Source organism: Phocoena sinus, chromosome 7, assembly GCF_008692025.1.
Source record: "Phocoena sinus isolate mPhoSin1 chromosome 7, mPhoSin1.pri, whole genome shotgun sequence".
Classification (NCBI taxonomy): Eukaryota; Metazoa; Chordata; class Mammalia; order Artiodactyla; family Phocoenidae; genus Phocoena; species Phocoena sinus.
In genome coordinates this window covers 55,585,947-55,609,333 of record NC_045769.1, presented here as the reverse complement: position 1 = coordinate 55,609,333, position 23,387 = coordinate 55,585,947, and the positions used below count along the sequence as shown (strand labels likewise).

At 40.4% G+C, this 23,387-nt stretch overlaps 1 protein-coding gene and 1 non-coding gene across 9 annotated transcripts in view; both read left to right on the top strand.

Annotated features, from left to right (window-relative positions):
* Positions 1 to 23,387, top strand: part of OSBPL6 (oxysterol binding protein like 6) — a 213,135-nt gene that overhangs the window by 156,560 nt on the left and 33,188 nt on the right. For 4 of the 8 annotated variants that reach the window (XM_032638030.1, XM_032638028.1, XM_032638033.1 and 1 more), the window contains 4 exons: positions 2,126 to 2,258; positions 8,930 to 9,033; positions 9,597 to 9,689; positions 19,620 to 19,785. In XM_032638030.1, coding sequence (XP_032493921.1) covers positions 2,126 to 2,258; positions 8,930 to 9,033; positions 9,597 to 9,689; positions 19,620 to 19,785 — 496 coding nt within the window. Of the gene's footprint in view, positions 1 to 2,125; positions 2,259 to 8,929; positions 9,034 to 9,596; positions 9,690 to 14,112; positions 14,188 to 19,619; positions 19,786 to 23,387 lie in introns of all 8 variants that reach the window. The other 4 variants (XM_032638034.1, XM_032638031.1, XM_032638035.1 and 1 more) reach the window with 3 other exon arrangements.
* On the top strand, positions 20,057 to 20,200 carry LOC116757224. The gene has a single exon (XR_004350876.1). It is a non-coding gene; the product is annotated as a small nucleolar RNA SNORA79 (small nucleolar RNA).

Below are 23,387 nucleotides of genomic sequence, written 5' to 3'. Positions count from 1 at the left end.
TTGTGACAGTAATATAATATATTTGAATATAATATATTTGAATGACTAGGCACTGTGTTTAAGCATTGGACATTCATTAATCTCTAGTCTTAAATATACCCAAAGCTCAGAGACAGTAAAGAATTTTTCCAGAAGTTAAATAGACATTAAACAGCTAAGCCAAGATCAAAATCTTCATCTTTGTTTCCAAAATCAGTGCCTTTTTCATTATACCAGGTACCAGCTTAAGGAAGGCTGAAGCTATTCTTTCGGCTGTATTGAGTTCTTTTTCTGTGTTGCTGAAAAGCTAGAGGTGTTGCCTGTTAAAAACCAAGGTTAAGACAATAGACAGGGAGACAACTATTTCTGCCTTTGCCTCAATAATTAAGTTTTCTGAACCATAGCCACATTGCACCGCCCAGGGGTCTTCCGGTTTCTCACTTGGCACCTGATATTGAGAATAGAGACATCTGTGAATAACTAGCTGCCACAAGGAGTTGAGTTCAAATGTGTTTCAGCGAAGATTCTGCTTGTCTCTGTTTTCCTACATAGGGATATATGGAATAACATATCCAAGTTTCCTCTGCAAAGCATTGAAAAACCTCATGGAGTAACTGCAAGACTCATCAAATCAGATTAAATGAAACACAGCTGTATTTAGTTTTGGCTATTTTGATGGAAATTACTTACCTAATTTTTGTTAAATCCCGTAAATTTTATTTCACAAGGCTCTCAAACCTTATTTCATTATGGAATATCTCTCTCCTAGGAGCAGGGTATTGGGTTAACCCTAGTACTAACTGCTTCTGAAATCAAAGGAAATGAACCAGTAGGTCAGGGTTATTAGGAAGTAGGGCACTTAGTGAATGACCCAACACAAGATGTGCAAGATAGTCCCCAAGTTTCTCTGGGCCTCCTGTGTTCTCATCACAGAATAGAATGAATCCCAGAGTTAGTCCAAATTAAACAAGAAATGTATCCCAGATGGATATTTAAAAAATATAAATGTTTGACCCTTTGGTTCTTCCAGCTTCTGCCTGTGTCTTTGGCACAGAGTGTTGATAAAAGACATATTATTTTCATCCCTTGTGTTATTTATTAAATAACTTGGGTGACATCCGAGAATGGAGAACTGAAACCAGATCCTCCCCACTGTTTGCCTTGGAATAAGAAAGCTCTTCAACTCTGGTTTTCATAGATCTGTTGCTCTAGCTACAAATGACATACCTCTGAGATCTAACTCAGTGAAAGATTTCTGTTACATTTATCAAAATGCAGTAAAGAGTGAAAAGAGCTTTTTATCACTTTGCTTGAATTCTAAGCATCAAATTATGAGACTCTTGAATGTTAATTGGTTTGTGGCCCTGTGAGGGTAATAAATAAGTCTGGGTTTGCTAAGTATGTGCGTCCTTCACTTCATAATGATTTAGAAGAGACACAATCAGTTGTAACTGAATATTAAAGTCAAATATGGAGTTTTAAAGTTGTTTCAGCTTTGGGGGAAATAAGTTTCTGCTTTTTTCACAGTGTTTACTGTACTCACTTTAGTATCTACATACTTCATACAACTTTTATTTCACATAAAATCCCTTTAATGGAAAGTCTATCAGCTATAGATAATAATAACTTGCCAAGACTGCCATTTTATATGTTACAGTTTTCAATATGCATTCACAGCATGACAGGATTGCTTGCTGGTGGGTAATGTATTTAAGAATCACAGGTAGCTGATGAGACCATGAGTTGATCATAAGTGTACAGAGAGCTTTCAGAAAGGAAAGGCCTTCACTCATGAGTTGAGTACTGCAACAAGGACACTGTATCAGCTGTAACTTACTGAGTAATGCAAAACTATTGAAAATTTGAGTTGGCGTGTCCTTGCAAGTATGAGATATAACATACTTGAATGTTGTCCCCTTTGTTTATTGGTGGAGATGGCAGCTTAACGAGTGTCGTATCATTATTGCTTAGAAATTTTGGCTCTACTGAGCTCATACCACATTTAGCCAAGAGGCTTCTTCCATATTTTGAGCATGCCTTTTTGTTCCTCTCTTTTTTAATGTCGCTTTGAGTATACTTGTGTTCTTTTTAGTAACTTATATGTGCTATTTCTGCCTAACCATACGCGTGTTTTTATTCATCGTAGGCGCAGCCAAACAGCTTTCCATGGCAGTCTCCTTCACCATGCGGTAGCAGCCTCCCTGCAACCTGCACCACCGGGCAGAGCAAAGTGGCAGCCTGGCTACAAGACTCGGAAGAAATGGACAGGTGTGCAGAAGGTTAGTTCTTGCCCATTGTGGGCTCTCAGGATGAGCCAAAGAAACAGATGCAAAAGGGGCAAATTATGGGTGCTGTACCTTTCACCCCCTTTCACTTACCTGTCCGTTCTCCTGCGCCCTCACAACTCCTGAATCTGGTTTTTCCCTTACCCGTACTCCCACCCACTTCAACCCTCTCACTTCATTGCGTTAGCAGTTCCCTCTGGCTTCGTTAGCCTCCCACACCCCGGACCCTGGGGGCGATCACCAGCTGAGTGCTGCCTTGGGAGCACCCTCCAGCCTCGCTGCTGACAGTCTACTAGGTCACTTACACAGCTGCCTTCTCTGCTGCTCCATCTGGCCCACGGAACAATGTATGTTTCCCAACAACCAACAATAAACAGCAAAATTATACTGATCTTAGATCCACAGTTACCTGGTAGTGGTGTTCCACTATGGATCAGTTATTAAATACTCCGAGCTAATACATGATTCTTCACTGTACCATCTCTCAGCCTCTTAATCTGCAGAAACTTTCTCCTTCCTTGAAATGAGCCTTAGCACGTTGGTCCAAACTGGATCCACAGACCATTTCCAGTCTGTGAGACAGCTTTCATTTGACCTTCAAAAATGAACAAAACAAAACAACACAGAAACAACATAACAAGTATTTAATACATCTAAATTGATTTAATTTTTAAATTATCTTGAGGTGATGTTGGGCCTAACTTTTTTGATATTAAATTTTTTTCTTTTATGAAGTTATGGTGAAAGGAGATGTTACGTTATTTTATGTCCTCAGAAAAATTGAGATTTGGCAACCTGTGTTCACGCCCCAACCAATTCTTTTTTTTTTTTTTTTCTTTACACATGTGTGAACTCAAAGTCTGCAGCATTTTTATTAGCCCTCTCCACATTCCAAACTTAATCTTTATGTGAAAATATGACTTTAAGGGGGATGTTATATTCATAAAGTGTGTCCAGCTAACATTCCATTAAAAGGGTTTTACTTGAGTATATTCACAAAACACACAGACATTACTTTGCCTTTATGAACTTCAGGTTGGGGAAGAAGCTGACCTCACTGTCCTAGACACTGCAGGCTTGCCTCTGCGGCGGTTCTAGACAGTCAGCCTCTCCTCTAATTTCTGCCACTTTGCACACGCTTGTGGAGTTTAACGTGGCCACCGACATTGCTGAAAAGATTGAGACTGTCTACTGGGACAAAGTCCATTCATGTGACCAAAATAAATTGACATTGACCTTGATGCCAAGAAGCCCCTGGCTGGTGGGGGGATGTCTTTGTCTCCCTGTATGCTTCAGATACTCTGTGGCCCATCCCTGTGCCCTCTCTCCAGTCTCGGGGGTGACCCTGCTTCCCCCCATCCTGATCTCTCTACCTGTGTCCTCATCCTGCCATTCTGTTCTCCTTCAGGATTTAGTGTAGTAATGATCTCCTGTCTTGAGAACAACCTCAGCCTTTCCCACTTCAGTCATTCCTACCCATAGACTTCAGCTTCTCTCCCATAATTTGACTTTGCCCTTTTTGCTCTATAGAAGAAGCATTCTTGGCAGCAGGACACCATCTGCTTTCTGCTTTGTTCTCAAGCCTCATCCTCTGACCCGCCCTGCAAGACCTTCTTTAATGAGCCTCCTCTTTTAGGCCCCATGAAGTTTTCCTTTTTTTCCAACTGCTTCTTCTCTGTTTCATTGGGATTCTCCTCTGGCCAACCTTGGTTGCAGGGATGATCAAGATACAGTATTCTGCTTTTAGCTTCAATAATAGTAACTATAGCTTGTTGAGTGCTCATATGGGCCAGGCACTGAACTAAGCACTTTACATAGGTGGTATTTTATAGATTTTCACAATAGTACCAAGCAGGAATTTTGAACCATATTTTTATAGGTAGAGAAACTACAGCTCAGAGAGGTGAAGTAACTTGTCCAAGTTACACAGCAAGTACTTGACAGAGCTGAAGGGCTAACGCAGGCCAACTTGATCCTAATGACTGTGCTCTGTGCTTTGGAGATGACAGGCATGCTTCTAGTTTCAACTGCAGTCTCTGGGCTTTTTTTTTTGTTGTTTTTTTGGGGTTTTTTTGCGGTACGCGGGCCTCTCACTGTTGTGGCCTCTCCCGTTGCAGAGCACAGGCTCTGGACGCGCAGGCTCAGTGGCCATGGCTCATGGGCCCAGCCACTCCGCAGCATGTGGGATCTTTCCAGACTGGGGCACGAACCCGCGTCCCCTGCATTGGCAGGTGGGCTCCCAACCACTGCGCCACCAGGGACGCCTTGCAGTCTCTGTTTTGGTGATGGAGTGGTGGTAGTGGCGGCAGCTGATAGGTATGGGGTGCCGCAGGCACTGTTCTAGGTGTTTTAAGTGCGTCAACTCATTTAATCCTCTCAACTCCACTTTACTCCACTAGATGAGAAAACTTAGGTACAGAGAAGTTAACTCACTTGGACCCAGTTCACACAGCTAGTAATGGTGGAGCTGGGATTCAAACTCAGGCAGTCTGACTCCAGAGCATGTGCTCTTAATCACTGCACCGTATTTCTCTTAACAGGGCTGAAAACTCTCTTTAAATTTCAGACCTCTTTATCCATCCCTTGTACATTCCCACCCCCTCCCTTGCTGTGTACTCTCTCTGTCTGTACACTCGGTCACGCCTTCTCCTCAGCCTGTCTAAGACCAAATTCTCTGTCTCCTCTGTGGAAATGGTCCCAGTTCCTGGGCTCCCCTGTTTTTGTCAGTGCTGCTCTCATAACCACTCCTGAAACCTCTGTCATCTCTGACTCACCCACCCTGTTCATCCAGCTGAAACTGAGTTCTGTTATTTCTTTGCAAACTTCCCCCATCTCCCCTCCCCCTCATCTACCCTTCCTCTGGAATTCCATTTCTGCTGTCCTAACTCAGGCTCACCCTTTGCCCAGTCTCTGACTGGTACCCGCACCCTCAGTCTCTTACTCTGTGGCTCCGTCGCTCTCAGAGGCTCCTGGGAAATTACTGTGTTTGGACATGTTTGCATCCAGTGCCAGCACTTAGCAGCCGTTATCCCATTGCCCTCGGCTATGAGACGTAGGTATTGCTACTGTCCCCACTTCACAGATGAGGAAAGTGAAATGCACGGAGGTTAAGGAGCCTGCCCAAGATTACACAGCTGCCCCGATAGAGAGGCTGGGACTCCAGCCAACCCACATTTGACTAATCCCAAAGCCATTCTTTGTTCACTACATATAATAGTCCCTCAAGACCACTATTTCATAAAATAACTTTTTTTTTTTTTTTTTTTAGATGTTGGGGATAGGAGTTTATTAATTTATTTATCTTGGCTGTGTTGGGTCTTCGTTTCTGTGCGAGGGCTTTCTCTAGTTGCGGCAAGCGGGGGCCACTCTTCATCGCGGTGCGCGGGCCTCTCACTGTCCCGGCCTCTCTTGTTGCGGAGCACAGGCTCCAGACGCGCAGGCTCAGTAGTTGTGGCTCACGGGCCTAGTTGATCCGCGGCATGTGGGATCCTCCCAGACCAGGGCTCGAACCCGTGTGCCCTGCATCGGCAGGCAGATTCTCAACCACTGCGCCACCAGGGAAGCCCCTAAAATAACTTTTTGCAAAAATCTCTTCAGGTGGTTCTCCGTGAGCTCTTGGGCTTTAGTCCAAACTACTTAGCCCAGGGTTTAACATCCAGCTTTCAGCTTTCTGGCCCTGCCTACCCTTTCAACCTTGCCTTCCATAGGCCTAATTAAACTTATTTGCTATTTCCTGAACGTGCTTGCATGTTCCTGCCTCTGTGCCTTTGCACAGGCTGTCTTCCCAACCTGCAGTGCCCTCTCTGCCCTCCTCCACCTTCCTGTTTTGCTGAAGCCTTTTTATCAATCCTCCAGACCCACAAAAGGTTTTACTGTCTCTTATAAGTCTGCCCTGACGACCTCAAACCACAGTAACTGTCCCTTTCCTGAACTACCACAGCACTTTTTTTGGGGGGGGTGGTCTATTTTGATCATTTCATAGCATCGCAATATTGAGGTTGGTTGCATTTCAGAAGTTCATCAAGTAACATCTTCTTGAACCCATAACATAGCACATTTATAGTTCCAGTACTTAAAGAGGTTAGCTATTCATAGGTCTGGACTTCCGTCAGTCCAGATCTCAAGTATGTAAGGGAATTTCTTGGCGCTTGGAGAGCATTTTTTCCCATAGAAACAAAATATTAAATTAGTTTTTCTCTTTTTTTTGCGGTACACGGGCTTCTCACCGCTGTGGCCTCTCCCGCTGCGGAGCACAGGCTCCGGACGCCCAGGCTCAGGGGCCATGGCTCACAGGCCCAGCTGCTCCACGGCATGTGGGATCCTCCCGAACTGGGGCACGAACCCGTGTCCCCTGCATTGGCAGGCGGACTCTCAGCCACTGCGCCACCAGGGAAGCCCCATAAATTAGTATTTTATATGCCATCCTTATGTACCGGTATATGCCGTCACTAAAATGGTATGTAATAGTTCAACTTCAACGTGCAGATTATTTATTGTGTACATTTTCTTTAAACCAGAATGTAAATTCCATGAATCTTATTTTATTGCTATATTCCCTGTGCTTAGAACTGTGCTGGGTGCATAGTGTCTTCCAAGTCAGTGATTCCTAAATGAAATAGTAAATGGATAACTTTGGATATACCTTAATTTATTTAACTATTCTGCAATTGGATGTTTCTTTTTATTTTTTTTAATTTAATTTTAAATTTTATTTTGGAATATAGTTGATTTACAATGCTGTGTTAGTTTCAGGCGTACAGCAAAATGATTCAGTTATACATATACATATATCTATTCTTTTTTCAGATTCTTTTCCCATGTAGGCTATTATAGAATATTGAGTAGAGTTCTTTTCAGAACAAGGTAGGGAAGATGAGAAAGTAAGTAAACTGCTAGATATTTAAGTTTAAAATTTTTTACTGTTATAAACTGTCTCAACAGTCCTTTCTTGGCATAATATTTCCTTTTTCCCAGATTCTAAAATTAGATCTAATTTAATGAAATTCTAGAGATTTCTTTTTAAAGGTATTTTTCTTGTCTTGGGCAAGTCCTTATAATCCTTACATACAACCAGACACTTAAGCAAGGAGCAAAATTCTGCCAGGGGTTTCATTTCGTCCATGATAGAAGTGTCAAGGAATGGTGTGCTTGTTCCAAGTTAAGGCCCTAGAAGAATGATTAAACATAGTGCAGTTAATACTCCATAAAGACCATTTCTGGTTTTCATAGAATTTTCTCACCTCCCATCTCAGTTGCTACTTTCATTAGGAAGGTAAGAGAGTAAATAGTACTGTCACCACTTGACAGGTAAGAAAACTGCAGCTGAGAAGTGTAAAGTAAATCAATGTCTCCCGACCCTTACTTTTGGATCCTTTTGCCTTGAATCGAGTTCATTCACCAAGTTCTCTTTCCATTCTGTTAGAAAGAATTTTAAGCCCCATTTCTATATCTCTACGCTACTTACATACACCATTTGTGTAGAGTAATCACAGTTATTTAGGAGAATTAATGTAATATTTACTGGATAGAAGCTTTAATGGATAGGTAGTGTTAGATAACGTCCGTACCAGCATGGTGCTTGTGATGTCGTTTTGTTCTTTAAAAGGCAAGTTAAAATATAGGTCTCTTGGGCTTCCCTGGTGGCACAGTGGTTGAGAGTCCGCCTGCCGATGCAGGGGACACGGGTTCGTGCCCTGTTCCGGGAAGATCCCACATGCCGCGGAGCGGTTGGGCCCGTGAGCCATGGCCGCTGAGCCTGTGCGTCCGGAGCCTGTGCTCCGCAATGGGAGAGGCCACAACAGTTAGAGGCCCGTGTACCAAAAAAAAAAAAGAAAATAGATCTCTTCTATCCAACTCCTTTCTGCTCTTCCCTCTAACCCCTGCCTTCTTTCTTTGTACTAATTTTCTCCCTCATTCCTTCCCGTTTATCTTCGTTATTTCCTACCCTTCCACGTCACTCACTTTATTTTCTTCGTGGGGCGCGTGGGAGGAGTACAATGGTGCTGCCTCCCCTGAAATGGGGAGGGGGTGGTGGAAGGGTCCTAGCCCCCTCAGTACTCTCTTCCGTCACCTGCGTTGGGTGATTTCCTTTCTTGAGGAATTTAAAGGCCACTGATGGCCAAGAGTTCCCTGGAAGAACCACAGCAGCACTTGAACAGCTCACCTAGGGCTCCACCCTAGGGCAGATGCTGCTGAGAGATGGGACCTGGGTGGGACCTGGCCCCCGATGTATTGCTGCTGCCCTGCTCTCTGTAGAGTGTGCAGAGATTCTGAGTCCTATATGAAGACCTTCAGAGCAGGTAGACACATTCCTAACAACAGAACTGTACAACTGCTGAAGTTCCCTTGAGTGTGCTTCTGATGTGACGAAGCCCACCTCAGCAGGAAAATGAGCACACCCAATTTCACTGGGATTTTAATGGCTTTCTACACTAATAACTGTTCATTTGTAAGAGTGGGTTTTGAGGTCATCCAATAAATAATCAGCGGTTGTATGGTTCTAAACCAGAGACCAGTTCTGTTTTCTTTCATTTGCCAGTGTCATCATTCTATAAACATAAATCTGCCTCATCGTATTTGCCATAATTTGGATAGAGTGCCTTTTATTATCATCACCACCACTCCCTGCCCAGTTGTAACATATTTTAATTTCTGATTTGTATTAGACCTTGCACACTGCCAGTCAAACCTTGTGGAACTTAGCAAACTCCTGCAGAATTTGGAAATACTTCAGAGAACTCAGTCAGCACCTAACTTTACTGACATGCAGGTAAACATTTTACTGCTGTTGGTCAAAGGACCTTAAGATATTCACTCAGAATTTTTACTGGATTGTTCTATGAATATACAAGGTAACATTTAAAGGGAAATAACTACAATAAGGATTGGTTTATATTCTGGAGTTATTCTTAATACTTTTGAATCTTGGTGTCATTGTGTTAAGATGTATGTTTTGAAATGTTTTACATTTAAATACAAACTAACTGGAAGAAGTAAATATCTGAATCATTCTTTCATTTTTGTGTTGCATTAGAAATGATAGTTATGAAGACATAACTTAGATACTCTCAGAATTATTACTGTCTTTTCGTGTAGCAAAAACGCTAATCCTGTTTTCATTTGGTGTAGCAGAAAAATATGTTTTATGGTTAAGTTTTTATCTCTGCTTCTAATGCCCACTGTGCATCAGATATACCTTTATCTCCTGGCTGGTTTGCTTTAGGTGTCTAACAATGATTCTGTACTAACTTGCTGTGCTCTCTTTGTCTATACCTGTATCATCTGTGTTAACTTAATAATGCTTTGTTGCTTTTAACTATTTGTGTAATGTAGGCTAACTGTGTAGATATTTCAAAGAAAGACAAGCGGGTCACAAGACGATGGAGAACAAAAAGTGTCAGCAAAGATACAAAAATACAACTGCAGGTACAGACTTTACTTTTCCTTCATTTATACTTATATATATTTTAAAATATTAGTCTGTATATATCAATTCATAGAAGTTGAAAAGTTTAAAGCAGCTTTTAACTGCTTTAAAGCTAGTGCTTTTCAGACTGAGTTATATTATCTAAAGTAGTGAGAAATCTATTCTTATTCTGGCCTAAGTAAAAAGAATTTAAGGCTAAAATTATGTAATATGGCTGTAAAGTGGCATTTTCATCCTCAATTATGGCCTTGGAACCATTAAAACATATTTTAACAAAAAGTCACCTTAAATATCTAGACTGAAAATCAAATGGGTTGTAATGAAAATTCACTTATATATACTAGATCTTAAAAGAGGCTTTTATGTGTTAACGCTGTCCAAACTTGTATCTATCAATAAATGAGATGAGGTCTGCAATAGGTTAGAAAGTAACAAACCTGGGTTCTAATCTAATCACTGTGATTTCCTGGCAGTATAATCTCATGCATTTCTGTTAAAGTTTCGGGGCTTCCATTAACTCCTGGGTAAAGTGATCGAGTTTACTTGATGATCTCTGAATTTCTTTTCAACTCTAAAATTCTATGATTCTACAAAAATATTATTGGCCATCAACATTCACTTTTAAAATTTGAACTAAAGTCTTCATGGCTTGTGATAAATATACTTGAAATTCATTGTAAATAAGTTATTTAGTTGAAATGAATAGTTCAAAATTTTTAAAGTAAGATCCTTTTATGTCATTGCATTGCAATGATACAAAATATGGCAAATGCCTAAAATCTCTTACATCAAAATTCATGTTACTTTCAGAGCTTTAAGCTTGAATTTCTGCTACTCCAATTCTAGCTATATATTATAAAGGACTCTTGCCCTGCACAATCAAAATTAGACTTATGATTTTGTTTTCCTTTTTATTGCACTATAAATCAATCTATATTCTAACACAGAGGTAAAAGGGACTGCTTTTTAGAATTCTTCAGTCTTTTAAATAAGTACAATAATTCTTCCTTAATTCTAGTTTTATTGATAACATTCTTTGTGTTTTAATTCTGAATGTATGAATAACAAACTCTTTGTTGCTTTGCTTGCTAATCTGATATATTTGAAAATAAATTTTCACAAGCACTAATGATCGGTGTTTTTTTTTGTTAGAATGTCCACATTCTGTGAACACAATTTTTTGTGGTCTTTTGTTCAGTATGTTTCTGTGCGTTTTCTCTTCTTTTCAGAAAATTAATACTATAGAGGCAAATGTGCCAAATGACTTCACAAGAAAATTGCCTAAAATTGCTTTTGAGCATATGATTGTCTAGTTTTGTGGTGGTCGTTTTTTGTTGTTTTTGTTGTTTTTTAAACATGGTATCTATGGTTATCATAGCCAGGAAAAAAGAACCTTAATTATAAATAAAATAATTGAAGAAGACCAGCATCATCATAAGAACATATACATTTGTGGATAGATAGCATTTCAATCTTGTTTTTATAAGGTATCCCACTGAACAAATTCCCATTCACAGCTGTGGTCTGCAATAGGTTGGTTCTCAACGTGCATGAGTGCAATGCCGCTGGCTGTCCTACTGTGGTTACGAGGCCCACCACGGCCCCCATATCACTCAGTGTTTTCTGGAGGAAACAGAGTGTAATTCTGAATAGCCCTCCTATTCACAGGCTTTGCTTTTCAATGTGTGGAGAGCTTATGGAGATTTTTTTCTGAGTCATCAAAAGGAGTTGTTCAAAAAGCCGGACAATATTCTCCATTTCATATTCCTGTCACATTTTGGGGTGGTTTGTTCTTAAATTTTCATTTATGCTCTTTTGCCTTGTTTCTGTTTTGCCAAAGAGTAACAAAATGGCCCTTGTGATTCTAGTTTAATTATTTTGGGGGGAAATTGAAACCATCTCATCCCATCCTCAGAGAAAACGTTAAACTTTCGAAAGTAGATTTAGTTCCAACTCCAGTGGAAATAAATAGACTGAGAGGTGGTGGTAAGCTATTAATCATTCCAAGAGAAACCTCACTTCCACTTGATCTGGTAAAACAAAGGATCGTAGGGTGAATGCTGCAGAATTTAGTACCATCCCTAGACATTTCCTGCTCACCCAAACCGACAGGCCTTCCCGGATCCCTCAGATGCTCATTCTCTATCACTGGGAAGTTACTTGGAAGTTTCCTCACCATGCACACCTGACTGGGGAATCTTAAAATCAGCCAGGGATGACTATGACCAATATGAATGTCATGACTCATCAGTATTTTACCTACAGAAAGTCATAGCATTTATTTTTACTGTAGTGGATTAAACATACCCACCACTTTCTCCCACCCTGATACACAGGTTTTTCCCTCCTGTTTTAAATGTTTCTTGACCATTAGAATCCCATCTCATGATACCAGGTATTTGTTTTGAGCCCTTAATCATCCCACTACTTGAACCACTTTCTTCATTGTTGTGGCCAACTTGAGGGATTTTTTGTTGCGAGTGGCTCATTTTTCATCCCCTCTATCATCTGGAACTTCTAGTCCCCCAGACATTTATGCAGGAACCTAGACTGCCTGGTGGTGGTGGTGGTTATTGTTCCTGCTATTGTTGTTATGGATCTTGTTTTACTGAAGTTTGTATGCAGATTCTGTAGTAGTTGTAATTTTTGAAATAATTATAAAATAAATCATTTTAAAAACTGACCTTAGGAAAGTAAAAATGAAGAACATGTTATACTGGATGTTTGACTGCTTATTCTTAGGTAAGTTAGATTGTGCTGTTGATGTGAATGTGAATGTTAAAATTTGGACCATATTTCTCCTTGAAGCCACTGGGAAGCTAGCTCAAGAATCCATTGTGTAATTCACTGGAGGCAATAGTTGTCCTAGATGTCTCTGTGGAATTACCTGTTAGAAAAAATACTTCCTGTGTCCCAAAGCTCAAATTTCTCATTCTCATAAAAATCTCAGTATCATCATCATGCAGTAAAACAGTTTGGTTGTGTTTTAAATGAGGTGGAGGAGGGCAAGAAGAGAATGATTTTATAAGGGTTGCTGTAGAAGAGATTGCTGTTACATTTCCTGTGTTGCTAATAGCATGCATTAAATACTAGATCTGTAGATATTGCAGAGAATAAGGAATAGTAGGAGGTATGGGGTGGCAGATAAATGATCTGATGTCATTCATGTGCCGCTATCCTAGATCTCACAGATGCTCAAATTACACTGAAGAGTAAAAATATATTCTTTCTCCTTTTTTTTTTAATTACAGTAGGCATAAAGGAATTTTGTATAGGAAATGTTTTGTCTAGAGCAGATTATGTGTGTGTGTTTGTGTTTAATAAACATATACATACACAGAAGATTTATGGCGATTGAGAGAAATGTGAATATAATTTGGAAAATTAAAGAGAATTGGAGATATAAGAATTTAAAATATTTTTCTGTTATTCCAAAAAGACTTACACAGCCATGCTGGTTTTTTTCTCAGTCTGACTGTTAGGTGACTCTGAGAACATTTCAGCTAATTGGAACTGAATTTATTGCTCACAACCTTGAAGAGTCAGGGTCTGTCAAATGCAGCAAAGTTGAGTTGATTAGAAGGCAGTGTTATTACCCTTTATCGTGTCCACCAAAAAGAGAAGAAAGAAAAGAAAGAAGGAAAGAAATCAAGCTGTAAGATTCTTCTACTGGTTTATGCATAGTTGCACATCACTAAATGAAGCCTATACTTTCAGATTTTCATAGCCGATTTTTATAGGTGTTATCCCAGCACACTGAGGACGTTGAGATTACTTTCCTATATTATGGGGACTGGCTTCCTCCTTGGAAAATTTTTCAACCCGAAAATCAATATAATTCTTAATATTGAATCCCAGAGACCTTTATAGTAGGAGAAAACATAGGGAGTTGAGGATTCCTGGTATCCTTCCCCTTACTTTTTCCTCCCAGCAAGAAACAAAAAATTCTTCCTGACCAACAGGAGGCTCTCATTACAACCTGTTTGCTTTAGCCTTTGCACATTATTTATTTAGTCACTTTTCCCTGAACTCATTTTTTTTTTTTTTTGCTTCAATCTACTGAATGCCTTTTGGCTTCGTAGAACATGACATTGCATGAATAAAACAAGACGTACATTTATTTTACCTTGAAATCGTAAGCTCTTCATCACTTCATAACTTTCCATCTCCTTTTGGGGTAGGGGTTATATTCAGCAAATAGATTTAAGTGTTTGGGTGTTCTACCATGAGAACAATAAACTTTTCTCACAGTATGAATGCCCCTCCAAGCTATTTTCAATGCTAAGATTTTAGCAAAAGTCAACTTTCAGTTAAAAATTCTCCCTCTCCCTTGTCTGATTATCTTTCATCCTCCCATATCCTGTCTTCTCCCTCCCCCATCCCATGTTTTCTCCTCCCTCCTCTTCTCTCATTCACTGTCAGGAAGGGCCATCTTCGAAGGGCCAGTTCAGCACAACTCGGCGCCGGCAGAGGCTAGCAGCAGCAGTGGCTACAACAGTGAGTGGATTTCAATCTCAAGTGGATGTTTCATGAGAATGAGAAACTGTGTACTAGTGTCACCCTGCCCCACGTTCCAATGGTGCCACTCGTGTGCGATGGCATCAAGCACAGCCCTCTCCTGTGTTGGCGGAGTTCTCGCATGTTCTCCGGCTGTCTTTGCACTGCCGGCCTCGCACACAGGTGTTTGGGTTTGCAATGGAAAACTATCATGGGATCCAGATCTCTACTTCTACTCTCAGTGTGAGAAACAGTTTAAATTCAAGGATGCAAAACGGAGTGTGTGGGCGATTTCCTGAAACGGTGTGGGTTTGGGGGTTTTTCTTTTTGGTTTTTTATTTGTTTTTTTTTGCCATACTGATATTGGAACCGTTGCTAACTGATTTCTGTTTTTCTAAGAAAAGCCATGTTACTACAGACGTAAATTGTGCTTTTTTGGTAGTAATGTGACTTTGAAAAGGATGTGAGAATAAAGAAATGAGAGGGTAAGAAAAGGTGAATTTTGATATCATCTCTCAGCAGCTACCCAAACTTACACTTAGCAAAGGAAAGTTGTTTTCTGGAAAGAATATTGAGCTGGAAATCAGAAAATATAGTGTGGAAAGGAGAGAACCACAGAGTTAAGTGGTGTTTAATTCACATCTAGATGTTGGTTTTGCTTTTTTTTTTTTTTTTAAAGAGAAGATAGGGTGGATGTTAGGAGGATAGAGGGAGTATTGAGATATATAAGGCAAATAACTTAAACTTGAATAGAAGGTGCTTAGAATAGTGAACTGCCACGTGGAATATAAAATAGAATATGTAAACCAAGAACCTTATGCTGGATAAAAATAAATCATAATATTTGTTTAATCATGACATCCTATCAACTTTTATATACAGAATACTGAGTTCATGGCAAACATTAATTTTTTGGCTATTACGTAAGATTTCCTGAATTATCATAGTGTTGGCTCTTGCTGCTGGTGGAATGTATTTTAAGACTAGAATTGCTGAAAAATATGAAAAGAAAAAAATATGAAAAGATTTTGGTTGCACTGTAGGAGAATGGATACTGGTGTATGGATTGTTGGTTTTCTACTTTATAACTCATGACTGACTCTTGATTTATATCTGGGTACTCAGCTGGTTTGTTTGAGAGACAGAAATAATTTTGATTATGAAATGAACAAGTGACATGGAACTTATTACGGACTGACTCTTTTTTTTTTGCGGTACACGGGCCTCTCACTGTTGTGGCCTCTACCGTTGCGGAGCACAGGCTCCGGACGCGCAGGCTCAACGGCCATGGCTCACGGGCCCAGCTGCTCCGTGGCATGTGGGATCTTCCCGGACCGGGGCACGAACCCGTGTCCCCTGCATCGGCAGGCGGACTCTCAACCACTGCGCCACCAGGGAAGCCCCAGGGACTGACTCTTAAACTCACAGTTTTGTGAACACTTGAACAAACAAATTTTTGAAATTGATTTCATGGTTAATGTCTATCTGATGCACGTATTCAAATACAGATGAAAAAAGTGTCTGATACTGACATGGTAACAGATTCTGACAATAAATCCATGTAAAGTCAATTTTTAAATTCTTAAATGTAACCTTTCATTTACAAAATTCAGAAATCCAAATGATTATTAGAGAGAGAACAATCTCTCAGTATGGAAAGGGAGGGTCAGTCATTTTATGAAAATACAAATGTTTCCTTAAATAATGTACTTCTAAGATGGCATGCAGGGAAGTGATTGTGTTTCTACTGTGTTCATTTTTTGATTGCAGATACATATAGTGAATATAATAAAGCTGAGATTAGAACCTATTTGAATAGGTTGATTTTTTTTTTTTTTTTTTTTTAGTTGGGAGTACAAGAGAAAAAGCTTTTGAAAGATGGAGGTATTAATGCTCACCTCCTCCAGGGTAGCTGTGACCACAGAGGTTAAGGATAACTTAGAGCATCTAATGAATGAAGCTGGCAGCATTTAGTCATGTATTCAGGAATAACTAGAGGGCGTGGTTACTCTAAACCCTCTAGGATCTATAGCTTTTAACTCCATACCAGAGCAGGACAACATCTAGCAGGACCTTCCGCTGGCTCCCTCAGCCCCCTTGCCCACATCGCAGTGACCTGTCGCTGGTGACTCAGCCCTCCTGTTTCTTTTAGTGCAGTGGTTCCCCTTAATTCCCTGCCTTTCCTCTTCCCAGCAGTAAAGTTAGCCCACACATTTGGAGTCTGTCCTATCCTGCTAGTTGCCTTTTGTCTGGAATTCTTCCAAATGACTCCAGCTACTTGTTCTCCTTGCCCACTTAGGTGTGTAGGGCAGCTGAGATTGCTCCCAAAGACAAGTACACCCAGGATGTTTCAGAGATTTATTCTTGTTGATTCTTAGCACTAGCATCCATAATGGTCCACTTGCACCATCAGGTAGGCCCAACAGAATAGGGGGTTGGAAAGGAGAAACGCTGGCCCCTCCCCAAGAGTCCCAGTGCAATCAGTACCCCACACTAGCATCCCTGTACATGTGATGCAGAGTACCAGTAGCAGGTGACTTTTCATATTGGCTCCGTGAGTTGTGTATGCTCAATATCTTCCTTAGACTTGCTGTTGTGTGTTCTCTTTTTTGTTCATGTTTACCACTGCTAAATTTCAGTGCCAGTCCACTGTCAATCTGTTTCTCTTTTGGCTTCTTTATAGACAGGTGATAAAAGCGTCTCCTAACAGCCCCCTTCCTAACTGCAGTTACTGGTACCAGAATATTCCAGGATCAGGCTTCCTCCCTGTCACAGGATTTCAAGGAAGCCTTGGATTTCTTTCCTAAGGAGGATGTGAAGTTGCATTTCCAGCATTGAGGTTTCTCACATACAAATATTGAGAGCTGTAGACAGCCCCACTCAAGTCATCACTGACAGAGAACCTAGTTACCGTTTAAAATTTCAAATCCCATAATACTCACATTGATGAAAAAAAAACTAAGTAAATAAGCCCCCAGGCTGAAGAGATATTCAGTTAGAGTTAGATTAATACATCTCAATTTGTATTTTCAGTTTCATTTCATGAATTTTTCAATTAAAATGATCCATTCCACATACTTCTTTTAACCAAAAAAAAAAAAAAATCAATATAAACATTTTCAGTCAGAAGTATATAAATATTAGTTTTCAATGTCCCAGGGAACTGTTTGATTGCAGTTTGAATAGAGCATTCCAAGTCCCTTTCCCTGTGGATTATATACAAAATCATTTTTACCGTTTTAATTGCCAATTTAAACTTCCATTATGTTCAAAATATAAATTTGTAACATGTTTTTCTTCTCAGTGTCTGATTCCAACTTTTAATAAAGAGCCCATTATCTCAGGAACAAGTCTGGGTCCTCACTGGACTCTCTGGGCCTCCACTACACCCTGGCCTCCCATCACTACTGCTCCCCCAGCCTCCCTATCCACTCAAGGGAGGAGACCCCTCTCCTAACGCCATGCCCCTCCTCGGAGCGTTGAGGGCACCTGAGTGCAGATAAAACCCTTTTGTTGATCCTCAACACATTTCATTCCCCACCACCGAACACGCACATTCCTTTTTCTCAAATGCTCTTCTAGTCCATTGCATCCTGAAACCATATCCTTAAATCTGCAAACTCCTTGGTCTATCCATTTCCTCAAGTCACAGTCTCTGCCCATGACCTTCTCATCACCACCCTTTCCATGGATTTTCTCTGTCCCTCCTAGAGGGCCTTGGGCTGACTGCCCTTTCTAGATTTAGCATCACCACAGGCAAGGACAGAAATTTTCTTTATCTGTCTTTAAATATTCTTTCACATAAACCCCATTCCCTTATGGATATCCTAAAAAACCTCAGTCATTACTGTCACAAAGTTGCCTGGATAGGATGCCAGCAAATTACTGAACCCAAGGACTCCATTTTCTCAAATGGCTTATCTGCCACTTTTGTGTCTCTTCTCTGGAATAGCCAGGAATTCAGATCCTGTTGAGATAAACAAGCTGTTGACACCTCCCAGCCCAGTGTAGCCAAGGTCCCCATGGGGGATGAGGAAGAGTTACTTTGATGACTCCAGATACCAGATTCTTCACAGATCATATATTGACATGCTTAGCTTAGCAGAACTGGGGAGAAAGCTTCATGCCCACTTTCTTTCCCAGTAAGCCTTGGATATCTTTTGAGATAAATAACTCCTTGCCAAGACAAAGCTACATCCTAAGGACCCTCTCCAGTCTCAACTGCCCTCACCCAGACCCACCAACTGCAGCTCAGGCTAGATTTTTGGGGTCTCTCCATCTCCTCCATCCCTGTATCCTCCGTGCACAGGCACATGCTTGCAGGGTCCCTCCCTCCCCTCTTTTTCTATCATGAGGTTTAAAGCTAAATAAAACAATGAAAAAAGGAAGTGGTTCTGACATACATGTACATCAGACAAGATATTGGTTCCTTCCTCCTACAGCATATTTTCTGTTAGGTAGAGGATGTGAATTATCTTTTAATTTATACAAAATTCAGCTTGTGGAGGAGTCTGAGAGTCTGATTCTTGAAGCTAATTGAATGCATATCTGTGTGGTAAGAATTAGGGGAGGTTACTGGTAATCTGATTTATAAGAGGAATTGGTATTCTCATTTTCCAAGAGTGTTTGGCTGACAGCATTTGTAATGGTCAGGTAGAACCTTCTAGAAGGAGAGGGAAAGGTGCTTTGCCTCCACCCATCAGAAGCCTAGCCCAGATCCAGCCTGGGCAAGGAAGTACCTCTAGCCATTTGGGAAAATCTATAGGAATATGACTTTTTTTACTTAATGCTTTTCAATATTGGCCAGTTCATAAGCCATGTTTATGTAACATACAAAGGTAAACTGCAGTAACTTACATTTCATTTACAAATACATCTTGATAAATCAATTTCAAATTTAATTGTGAGTCCCTTTAAGCCATTATTATATTTAGTATTAAACTTACTTATGTTTTATCTAATGGCAATGGAGCAAGTGAATCTTTCTGTATACGCACCTCTTGAATTTTTACCTGTTCAGTAAATTCCTGCTCCAGGCTCAGAAAGAAGTAGGCATAAAAAGTGCTCTGACTTGAGTACCCAGACTTTGTGAGAGAAGGTCAGCTACGTCACAGTTCAGACTGCTTTCTGCCAGCACTGTTTCTGTGGGTTCAGAGCTGAAGCTTATCTGGGATTGTGCCTGTTCTTCCTGTCATTGTGTAATCATCTCTCCCTGTGACAGTGAAAAGCCAGTGAGTCAGTGGCAGTACTAAATCAACTATGGGAAGAGACTCCTTCCTACCCAGCCACCTGTAAAATAAATGAGTACTGTCTCCGAGTGTGTCCTCAGAGAGGAATCTATTATTCTGGAGACTGGAAGAGATCTTTTCTATGTAAGAGAGGCTGGAACAATGTGCTGTTGCTCTCTAATAATTTGTGTCCTCGCCTTTCAGGTTCCTTTCAGTGCTACCATGTCCCCGGTTCGCTTGCATTCCTCCAACCCCAACCTTTGTGCAGATATTGAATTTCAGACTCCCCCTAGCCACCTCACAGACCCTCTGGAAAGTTCAATGGATTATACAAAGCTTCAAGAAGAATTTTGTCTAATTGCACAGAAAGGTAACAATAAATATAATGTGCCCTTGAGAGAAGCTCTCTTTCTTGATGGGAAGTTGCCATTTATTCTCTTATCCTTGTTTAGGTGGTCATGGTAGAAAGGTCAAATGGTTTATATATTTATTGCAGTTCTATAAACAAAATGCAGTAGGATATGATGCCCGCCTCCTGGGAGAACACACATCATAGGGTTACAGTTTTGACTCAGTAAAGAAAGTAGCATTGAGGGTGAGAAAAGGCAGAAAGGCAGAAAGACAAAAAGGGTGTTAACCTTTGATGACTGTTCTTCCTATTGCCTTCAGGCCTGGCACTAGGATTGTAGGTCATCATAAATTAAAATTTGATTTTCTTCACTCAGAGAATATTAGGATAATGGGATTATCTATTTATTCTCTGAAATTTGCGGAATCAAACACTTAGGGGGAAAAAAGGCATTGTCCTAGGCAGGTCAGCAGACACTACTACTCAACATCTGTTTTTCATCATTCAATACATACTTGTGAGTTAGCCTTAGCTAGGGAAAAAAAGAAAAGAAACGGATTCTGTTTGAAACTCTTTTTTTATTAAACGATATAATAAGTTTTACTTTACAGTTTGTGGGTAAGGAATTCAGGAAGGCTCAGCTAAGCAGTTCTTTTGTGCCACGTGGCATTGATTGGGCTCCCTCAACAGTATTCAGCTGGAAGCTGGGCTGAATTGCTCAAGGTGTCTTCACTAGCACTTTGGTTGTCCCGCTGGGAGGCTGCACACAACTCTGTCCCTCTCCTTCTCCCTCTCCATGGCAGCTCAGGGCTCCAAAAGAATGGGGTGGATTGGAATGGAAGCAGCCAGCTCTGGACCTGAAGCACTGTCCCTTCACTGCACTCTACAGTGGTCAGAGCTTCACAGGCCAGTCCAGATTTGAGGGGAGCAGAAGTCCACCCCACCTTGGAGTCTCCTTTTTGATGTTAAGTTTTCAATAGGCATGTTACAGAAGTTCAATTGCTGTCATCAGGCACAGAGAGTAAGAGTATAATAAATAAGAAGCAGGAGAGTGGAGTGTAGGTGGATTGGGCAGTCTTGTCTGTGTTTACCAAGAAGAGCCTCAGCTCCCAAATTAACTCCCTCCCCTTATTGCTGTAGTATTTAAATTTCAGCCACTGAAACTTTGTGTGTGTGTGTGCCTTATGATAGTACCTTCCCAGTCTCTTGGAGAAAGATACACATTATGTTGTTTTCAGTCACTAACATCTTATTATGAATCAATCACATTTATTTCCTCTGGGCCTGCTGGTAATAGGTTATAAAATATTCTTGAAAATGTGTGTTAAATGGAACATCTCAAGTACCCCCATAATACTCAAGAGCCTAGTGACTCAGGAAAGAAGGGGCACACACTGAGGACATCTCTGGGAATGCTGAAGTCAGCAAAAATGTATAGTCTTCTTTTTTTTTTTTTTTTTTGGCGGTACGCGGGCCTCTCACTGTTGTGGCCTCTCCCGTTGCGGAGCACAGGCTCTGGACGTGCAGGCTCAGCGGCTGTGGCTCACGGGCCCAGCCGCTCCGTGGCATGCAGGATCTTCCTAGACCCGTGTCCCCTGCATCGGCAGGCGGACTCCCAACCACTGCGCCACCAGGGAAGCCCTATAGTCTTAAACCAATCAGCAAAGATGTGCTAGCAGAGATTTCTTTAATTCCACTATCCTGAAGCAATTAAACTATATCATCTCCCCCACCTTTTTTCTCTATAGATTTTTCAGTTGAGATTCTGTAAGGCTACCTCTCTTTCACCTCCTGTTTTACTCCTTTCACATTTTTATTGCATGTCTTAGCTGGATGCTAATCATGTCATTAGACTAGAGCAATGTTATTTTGTTTATGTGACAGCATAGATTTATGGCCAGGAAAGCCAGTAGCTTTTACTTCTAATGTGAGGTTATAGCAGCAGGTAAAATGAGACAGCAAATGTGTGAATTAACTATAGCACAGCTTCTAAAGGAAGATGGGTAAATTTGAAGGTAGCCCTGGGAAAGCTTTGTGTATTTGGTTGCAATCCGGAGGCTTTCAGGAAATCCAAGTTTCAACAGAATTTTAAAGCCTTTGTTGAAACAACATGTTTTCTTTTCAGTTGTGCTAGAAAAAAAAGCGGGGGCTTTTCTATGACTATTGAATGAACTCTTTAGGAAGAATTATGGATTTTGAAAGAGAGTCCGCTTTTAGAGCTGCCAGTTGGGTTAACATATTTCAGCTATCAAGTTATTACCTTAAAATTGATAACTAGAATGTAGCACATAAATCAATAGATTGTGAGTCCCTTATGATCTCACCATTTTTCCCCTTTAATTCAGGCCACTGTTTTATGCTAAATTTTTCCACTTCTTTAAAAAAATCCTTTCTCTTATAAGGAAATCCCTATTTTAGAAGACTTTGCATTTTATAGAAACCGTTATTGTAAAGATAGGAGTTGGAAATTCAACCTTTTTGTGTTTCAGAATTAAAGACTGCCTTGAATTTTTACCAATGTATGTTGTTAGGTATGCAGAAATGGTGGTGGAGGTTGTTTTTATTGTTGCTTTTATTTTGTTTTATTTTATTGCCAGCTCTATTGAGATATAATTGACATGTAATATTGTATAAGTTCAAGGTATACGTGTTGATTTGATACACTTATATACTGAAAATAATTGTGATAGCTAACACCATACCATTTCTTTTTTTTTTTAATATTTATTTGGTTGTGTATTTATTTTTAATATTTATTTGGTTGTGTATTTATTTATTTGTGCTGGGTCTTTGTTGCAGCAGGCAGGTTCCTTAGTTGCAGCCCGCAGGCTCCTTAGTTGTGACTCACTGGCTGCTTAGTTGCAGCACGTGGGCTCCTTAGTTACGGCTTGCTGGCTCCTTAATTGCGGCAGGTGGGCTCCTAAGTTGCGGCATGCATGTGGGATCTAGTTCCCTGACTAGGGATTGAACTCGGGCCCCCTGCATTGGGAGTGTGGAGTCTTCACCGCTGCGCCACCAGGGAAGTCCCACCATTTCTTTTTTGTGGTGAGAACATTTAAGATCTACTCTCTTAGCAACTGTCATGTAAATAATACAGTACTATTAACTATAACACTATACTGTACATTAGATCCCGAGAACTTACTCATCTTATAACTGGAAATTCGTACTCTTTAAAAACACTTCTGTTATCATGATGTTCTTGGCTGAGAAAGTAATGCAAGTGCTGTTCTTAAGACCAAATCATTTCCTACCCCAAAGAGAACTAGTTAGAACTTCTAAAACAGCTGTCTTATTTTATTGGCAGGACTCATAAAATGCTCTTGTTTGGGTGCACACTTTGGGGAAATAATTTTTGATAGTTCTAAATGATTTGCATGAGGCTTCATTGTACACAGAACTGCTCAAATATTGCCTTCAAATATAGCAGAGTAAAACTTGTTCCCTTTCCCTTCTAGGAATTATAGTTTAGTTTCTAAATATTGAAATTTAAAAATTGATAATTTTATATACTGCTTCCAGGTCTTTGTTGGCTTATCTGGTTTGAAATGCTAAAACTTTCATCCTGATTAATTACCATTCCTGTATTTGTTTTGTGTATAGATATTCTGGTAGATTCCATT